At 36.8% G+C, this 8,549-nt stretch overlaps 1 protein-coding gene across 1 annotated transcript in view; it reads left to right on the top strand.

Annotated features, from left to right (window-relative positions):
• bop1 (BOP1 ribosomal biogenesis factor) overlaps positions 1-7,794 on the top strand; it is a 128,858-nt gene extending 121,064 nt beyond the window's left edge. Inside the window, 4 exon segments of the mRNA NM_001077735.2 lie at positions 362-653; positions 2,964-3,048; positions 3,134-3,241; positions 6,577-7,794. Of these exon segments, the coding sequence (NP_001071203.1) occupies positions 362-653; positions 2,964-3,048; positions 3,134-3,241; positions 6,577-6,730 (639 nt within the window). The 3' untranslated portion in view covers positions 6,731-7,794.
• The last annotated feature ends 755 nt before the right edge of the window (positions 7,795-8,549 follow it).

Below are 8,549 nucleotides of genomic sequence, written 5' to 3'. Positions count from 1 at the left end.
CTCCTTCTCATACTTCAGCCTCCACATCAAAGCTCCTGAAAGCAAAGAAGGTGCTCCAGGATTGGCCAGCCCAGTCACCAGACATGAACATTATTGAGCATGTCAGGGGTAAGATGGAGGAGGCATGATCACGTTTTATTTTGGTCAAATAAGCGTAATCTAGAGGCCTTTTCCTTTCATATAAGCCACTCCTGATACCAAATGATCAGCTAGAAGTCAAGTTATTTGCTGTTCCTAAAACTTGGATAGGCGACAAGACTTTTGTCAGGCAGTGTAAGGTTTCCATTGGATAATTGGAGATTTTGAGCCAGATTGGAGTCGGAGTTTCTATTGGTGTTGATTTTGTGTTGTGTTTGTGCAGGCGGTGAGGCAGGTGACGTGGCATGCTAAAGGAGATTACCTGGCGTGTGTGCTGCCCGACAGCAGCAGCAGTGTTCAGGTGCTCATCCACCAGGTGAGCAAGCGCAGGACGCAGAACCCCTTCCGCAAGAGCAAGGGTCTGGTGCAGTGCGTCTCCTTCCACCCCGTCAGGCCCTATTTCTTCGTGGCCACGCAGCGATACGTGCGCGTCTACAACCTCATCAAGCAGGAGCTCACCAAGAAGCTGATGGCCAACTGCAAGTGGATCTCCAGCATGGCCATCCATCCAGGAGGTGCGGCATTAATGGAAACACACCACATTAACAAAACAGTTTAACAGGGGAAGGAAATCTTCACAGTATTTCCTTTAATATTTTTTCTTCTGGAGAAAGTCTTATTTGTTTTATTTCGGCTAGAATAAAAGCCCTATTTTAAGGTCAATATCATTAGCCCCTTTAAGCAGTATTTGTTTACAGAACAAACTATCGTTATACAATGACTTGCCTAATTACTCTAACTTTACCCTAATTAACCTAGTTAAGCCTTTAAATGTCACTTTAAGCTGAACACTAGTGTCTTGAAGAATATCTAGTCAAATATTATTTACTGTCATTATGACAAAGATAAAATAAATCAGTTATTAAAGATGAGTTATTAAAACTATTATGATTAGAAATGTGCTGAAAGAAATCTGCTCTCTGTTAAACCGAAATTGAGGAAAAAATATACGGGGAGGCTAATAATTCTGACTTTAGCTTTGTGTTTGTATTTACAGGCTCATATTAAAACTCCCCTAGAGTTATATAAAACACATTGATAATGTTTAAAATAGAGCTTGCAAGCTATTATTTTGAACTTTATTTTTTTTAATCAAAGAATCATAAATGTAAAATGTTTCCCTGATAACTTATTTAGCAAAACATGTTTACTAGTTTAGTTTTAGAAAGTATAACATTTTGATTTAAGCTGATCATTCTGAGAGAGCACTCTGTGTGTGTTTGGGCTGACATTTTATGAATTTTATGTGCATCTAATAATCAAATAAAATACAAGCAGATTGCTAATAAAAGCTGTTATTTTGGACTTTTATTTTTTTAATCAAAGAATTCTAAAAGTAAAACATCAGTCTCCACTATATCTTTTAAATGTATTTTTTTAATATAAATTTATAATGTATTAAATGATGACAATAGTGCATTATATCAAGAGGGCACTTTTTTCTTGACATTATTTTGCATGTCAATTTTTATGTGCATTAAATAATCAATAATAATAATTATACAAAAATCATTAAAAATACTTGCAAATAAAAGTGATTCTTTTATATTTCTTCAAATGATCCTATAATCAGTTTCCAGGGGTCAGTTCTTCGTACGTGGATTACTCAGTTAGCTGGATTTGGTTATTGACTATTTGACACAATCCAGGATCGTTTAGTTCTTCAAAGCTGATCCGAGAGTTGTTGTCATGGCAACAGTTCTGCTAGCTTAAGCCTGATCGGGAGCAGGTTCAGTTCATATAAACAGGAATAATATCGGCTCAGGTCAAGCAAAGATAATGAAGTATGTTTTACTAAATTGATGCTTTACTAAAGTTGCAGACGCCTTTACCAATATCAAAATGCTTTTGTAAACAACCAGTTATTCTTTACACTGATTAAAAAACGGCTACTATAATAAGGAAACTCTTTTCTAAACACTGATTTGCATTAAAATACATGATGAATACTCTTGACACATGAAAGTGTAAAGCCTGCAGCTCACAACACATGTGGAAGGTTATTGCGTGTCATATTTAACAAGCCGTTTACTGCTAATTTGATGTAATTTTACTCACATGGATAATTGAATATTAATCAGATGATGTCATTACGCTGCTGTGCCGTCAGCCAATCGTTGCATTGCTGATCATGATTTCGAGGATCGGTAGATTTATCCTTCACAACACACGCAGCGATCTCAGATCAGTTTATCCAGACATTCTAATCTGATTCGCGAACTTGTTTGAAGAACCAAATTAGCGAGAGATCAGTTATCAAGATGAAACGATCCAGGATCTGCCAAAACATCTTAGATCATTTAAGCGAGGTACGAAGAACGGACCCCAGGACACTGTGGAGCAAAAACAATTCAGTACTGATAAGTGTATGAATCTTTATATGTACAGTACCAATAAGTGAACATAATTCTGTATAAGTCAGGTCTAATTCTCCAGCCTCTTACAGTGTATTATATAAAAAATGAGTGTGTGTTTTAGAAATGTCCTTAAAGGGGGGTAGTTCATCCAAAAATGACATTTCGCTCAGTTTATTTGCCCTCAAGATGTTTCAAAAACACGGAAGATAATTTGAAGAAGGCTGAAAACCTGTAAACATTGACTTTCATAGTCAACAAATACTACGGAAGTCAATGGTTACTGGTTTTCACCCTTCTTCGAAATATCTTCCTTCATGTTCAACAGAAAAAAGAACTCATAAAACTTTGAAACAAGTACAGGTTGAGTGAATGATGAGCGATTTAAATTGTGTGTGAACTGTCCCTGTAATGTGGCATCAGTAGCCGCTCTTTGGAAGTCAAACATGGCTCTTTTTTTGTTTCCCACAGGTGACAATGTGATATGCGGCAGCTACGACTGTCGTCTGGCCTGGTTTGATCTGGATCTGTCCACTAAACCGTATAAAGTGCTCCGGTGAGTCAGGTTTTGATCATGCGTTCAGTCTGAGGAAACTGCCGCTCATGGTGACGTCTCTCTGTTGTGTCTCTGTGTGCTTCAGACATCATAAGAAGGCCCTGAGGAGCGTGTCCTTCCACAGCCACTACCCGCTGCTGGCATCCGGCTCTGACGACGGCAGTGTGATCGTCTGCCATGGCATGGTCTACAAGTGAGTCTGACCTCTCTGAGTCTCTCCGCCTGCTGCTTTTGATTGTCCCTATTCAGGGCCTCATTCGTGCATCTCCTATAGACCGCATGAACCGTTTTTTTTTTCTGGCATTGTGTCGAGGTTCATAGAGAAACAGAATATTAAATGAGAAAACGGTGGCTCTGGCTTGTTTTTTCTACTGCGAGCTGCCATTTTTAATGATTTATGTACACTTTTTTTTTTTTTTTTATCAGAGTGTGTACGTACAGGAGTGTGTTCAGTCGGATGAACACACCCCGTCTCTCTTTACTGTGTGTGTGTGTGTGTGTGTCTAGTGTGCGCCTGTCAGGCTGGTGTCCAGTGTTTCTGCTAATGATGTGTGTCTGGTGAAGGGCAGGCGTGATGGGGATGAAAAGCCTTCATCATGTCTTCATACTCAATCTCGGGATGTCTGTTATTTTTCCGCTTCTTTCCCAGTCTGGACTGTTGAAGTGTGCGCGCACACACACACACACACACACTCAGCACATTTCCACAGTTCACTCTTTATGACCTTCAGTGCTCTCAGACGGAGATGAATCCACTTAAATCATCTTTCCTGATGGCTGACTGGGCTGAAATAGACTAGTTTATTGCTGGACTAGATTAGTGTGCTCTACTAGTGCTTTATCCTCATGTTTTATTATTCACATTACGAGTTCAGTGTTAATGTTGAATCTAGAGATGTCTGGATCATCAGTTTTATTCATTTAGTTTGGCAAAAAGCAGCAACAATCTTTTGTTCTGCAACAATTTGTTGATTTTGTTTGAATGTTTTTTGAGAGAGAAAGGAATGAGGTATTATTGAGAAATACTGAATGACTTGTTTGCTCTGTCCTAAATGTATACACTATATAATATTTCAAGGTAACTTTTGTAAGCTGTTTGGACAGAACTGTGTGTCCACTGTCATGTTCGAGTGATATAAAGACATTAAGTCCCTTTTTTAAAATTTCCTGACGTTAAAATAGGATCCAAATCCCTCCCGTTTTGAGGCGGAACACAACGTGACGTATGAGTGTGGGTTTCCCCACCCACTGTCGCGTATTAACAAGACTCCATAGTAACACATATAATCATATTCACAAGACAGGACGTGCACAAAACAACTGAGATCAAAAGATCTGTTTAGCTCTCTGTGATCATCTGCACCTTAAGAATGAGTTTTTTAACGATATTAAAACACTGCATGTGTGTAATAAAGAGAGTAAAATCACTGTACTTCATCACCACAGCCGCATATCAGTATAGTTATTAAAGACGCTTCAGTCGGGGTGAAATATGTGCCTTTTTACAATTAAATAAATTAACATTTCATGTAAAATATCCACTCAAAATGTTTTGAACTTTTTAGTATTACAGTATGTACATTTCCTGCATAAGACTTAGTTTTTAGTATTAAAATGTAAGTGTTTATTTAAAAAATAAAATAAAACCTGCATAAAATATATTTGTAAAGATTTTAATATTTAAATATACATTTGTATAGTGTTATTGAATTATCTCTGCATTAAATCTGTTCATTTATCAAAAATGTCAACTAATTTCATAGAAGTTTATGGAATATATGTTATTATTCAAATTAGATATGTACATTTAAATTAGAAAAAATATTTTAATAGTAAAACTCTTTTCTTATTATTATTAAAATCAAGTATCATTATAAAATAAAAGTGTAAAAACTCTTTATTTTATTAAAATAAAAGACTGTTATATGGCACCTATGATGAAAATTCTCTTTTGTCAGCTGTTTGGACAGAAGTGTGTGTTTATATAGTGTCCACAGTCATATTGGAGTGATAAAAACACAACTTATTTTTATTTTTTTTTAATATACTGAGGTTAAAATACTGTAGAATCCAAATCCCAGTGATTTTTAAGCCGACCGCAACGGTGAAGTAGGAGTGCGGTTTTCCCCACCCATCGAATTGATTGACAGCCATGTACTAACAAGACTCCATAGTAACACATATAATCATATTCACAAGACAGGACGTGCACAAAGCAACTAGGATTAAAAGATCTGTTCAGCTCTGTGATTATCTGCACATCATGAATGAGTTTTACAAGTTTGAAACGATTTTAAAACACTGCATGTGTGTAATAAAGAGAGAAAATCACTGTAATTCATCACCACAGCCGCATATCAGTATAGTTATTAAAGATGCTTCAGTCGCGGTGAAATACGTGCCTTTTTACAATTAAATAAATTAACATTTCATGTAAAATATGCACTCAAAATATTTTAAACTTTTTATTATTAAAATAATTGTACATTTCCTGCATAAAAGACCTAGTTTTTAGTATTAAAATGTAATCGTTTATTTAAAAAAAAATCTGCATAATATATATTTGTAAAGATTTCAATATTAAAATATACATTTGTATAATGTAATTGAATTATCTCTGCATTAAATCTGTTCATTTATTAAAAAATGTCAACTAATTTCATAGAAGTTTATGGAATATGTATTATTATTCAAATTAAATTCATTCATTCATTTCCCTTCAGCTTAGTCCCTTCATTCATCAGTTATTCCTCAATTTAGTTCATCAATTCCCCAATAGCGCATGTGTTTGGACTGCTGGGGAATCCGGAGCACCCAAAGGAAACCCACACCAACACGGAGAGAACATGCAAACTCCACATAGAAATGCCAACTGACCCAGCTGGGACTCGAACCAGCGACCTTCTTCATGTGAGGCCATAGTGCTAACCACTGAGCCCCCATGCCGCTCTTTAAATTAAATGTCTACATTTAAAAATTTAAAAAGCTTTTAATAGTTAAATTCTATATATTTAACAGTTATTAAAAAAAATAAATATTACAAAAATTAGTCTTCATATTCTATTTCAAATAAAACCCTAAGCAATTGAAAAAGATTAAATCTAATACATTTTATAATATAATAATTATTTGTTCTTAAATCAAGCTGTAAAATCTTTTAATTCCTCCAAAATATTTCCGTTCATTATTAAATCATTTAATAACAATTATTCTGTGTAAAAATGTTCACTAATATAAACTTCTACACCTTAAAGAAGGAAACGTTTAGCCATGAATCAATCCATTGTAAAATGCTTCAAATGTGGTTTTAATACAACCGTCATACACTAAAATACAGCGTCTGCTTGCTTCAATAAAAATCAACTGCTGATTCACGAAAGCGTCCAGAGTTGAAGAAACCTCCACTGACAGAACACAATTCAACATCCATTATTACAGCCAAAATCATTACTGAGAGACAGTTATGAGCTCTGCTAACCCTACCAATGTGTGTGTGTGTGTGTGTGTGTGTGTGTGTTTACCCATCAGTGACCTGCTCCAGAATCCTCTGATTGTCCCGGTCAAGGTTTTGAAGGGTCACAGCATCACTCATGACCTCGGGGTCCTGGACGTGACCTTTCACCCGACTCAACCCTGGGTGTTTTCCTCCGGGGCCGACGCAACCATCCGACTCTACACCTAAAAACCCAACCATGCATAAATCCCACACCGCTCTCCCAGGACATCCGCACGTACGCTGCTGGCAGGATTCAAGAGCCAGATCCCAGATTGAACATGTCATTATAATATGTGTTTGCCTTTCTTTCTTTTTTTTAACGCTAGAAGAAAAATACATCCAGCCGCTGTTGGAGTCCCGCCGGGATCGACTGACGCTGTGAAACCAAAGGCAGCGTTTCCGTATCGGCACATTTCAGCCCGACTGCTAATCCTTTAGACAAGGAAGCTGAATTTGAAATGAAACAAATGTCTGATGTTTGCTGATGCCAAAGGAAACAAACGTGAAAACAAGACGTCTGTCCTTCACCTTCGCCACCCACCCACCGCCGTCAGTCTGCTCGCTGATTATCGTTTTTTATCTTGTAAACTCTTTAGCAGTCTTGTTTCAGAGCCGGGGGTCTTTTTAATTAAACATGGTGTTTCTGGAAGAGTGTTCAGAGCTTTCTTTTTCTTTCTGGATTATGTTTAGTATTGCTTTTTCACAACTATTGAAGTTGGTAGTTACAGGTTTCAGCATTCTTCAAAATATCTACTTTTATATTCAACAGAAAATAAAGAAACTAAATGGTTTGGAACCACTTGCGGCAGTAAATAGTGAGTAAATGTTGATTTTTGGGGCGCAAACTGCCCCTTTAATGTCACCTGTTAAATCAGGAATGTCCACACTCTGTACTGGAGGGCTGGTGTCCTGCAGATTTTAGCTCCAGCTTGCCTCAACACACCTGCACAGATGTTTCTAGAAAGCCTAGTAAGAGCTGGATTAGCTAGCCCGTGTGTTTGATTGTGTTTGGAACTGCACTTTGCAGGACACCAGCCCTCCAGGACCGAGTTTGGACACCCCTGGTCTACATGATTCATTCAGATATGCAAGTTGAATCCACATTAATGGAAAAACAAATCATAAGTAGAAGCCTGAAACTCTGTCTAGACATTGTTTTTATTTGCAAAGGTTAGTTCAGAATGTAATGTTAACTTCAGCAGTCGTGTTTCAGAGCCGGGTTTCTTTTTAATTAAACATGGTGTTTCTTGAGTCGTCAGACTTTTGTTTTCTTCTGAATTATGTTTAGTATTGGTTTTGCCGACTATGGAAGTTAATAGTTAGAGGTTTCAGCATTCTTCAAAATATCTACTTTAGTGTTCAACTGAATAAAGAAACTCATAAAATGTTTTAGAACCACTTGAGGGATTAAATGGTGAGTAAATGTTCATTTTTAGGGTGTAAACTCTCCCTTTATTGTCACCTGTTTAAGTCGAATCCACATTAATGTTCAAAAAATCGTAAATAGAAATAATGAAACTGTAGACATTTTGAAGTGCAAAGGTGAGTTCAGAATGTAGTATTCTCTTTAGTAGTCGTGTTTCAGAGACGAGTTTCTTTTTAATTTAATGTGGTGTTTCTTGAAGAGTGTTCAGAGTTGTTTTCTTGCAGACTTATGTTTAGTATTGCTTTTTTCTACTATGGAAGTTAATAGTTACAGGTTTTCAACATTCTTTAATATATTTACTTTAGTGTTCAACAGAAGAAAGAAACTTAAAATGGTTTAGAACCACTTGAGGCAGTAAATATTGAGTAAATTTTCATTCTTGGGGTGCAAACTGCCCCTTTAATGACACTTGTTTTATCAGGAATGTCCAAACTCTGTCCTGGTGGGCGGTGTCCTGCAGATTTTAGCTCCAACTTTCTAGAAACTGCTTCTAGAAAGCCTCTAGTAAGAGCTGGATTACTAGCCCAGGTGTGTCTGGTTGTGTTTGGAACACACTTTGCAGGACACCAGCCCTCCAGG

The sequence above is a fragment of the Danio rerio genome, chromosome 19 (assembly GCF_052040795.2).
Source record: "Danio rerio strain M-AB ecotype USA chromosome 19, GRCz13ab, whole genome shotgun sequence".
NCBI lineage: Eukaryota > Metazoa > Chordata > Actinopteri > Cypriniformes > Danionidae > Danio > Danio rerio.
This window is presented reverse-complemented; position numbering and strand designations above follow the sequence as displayed.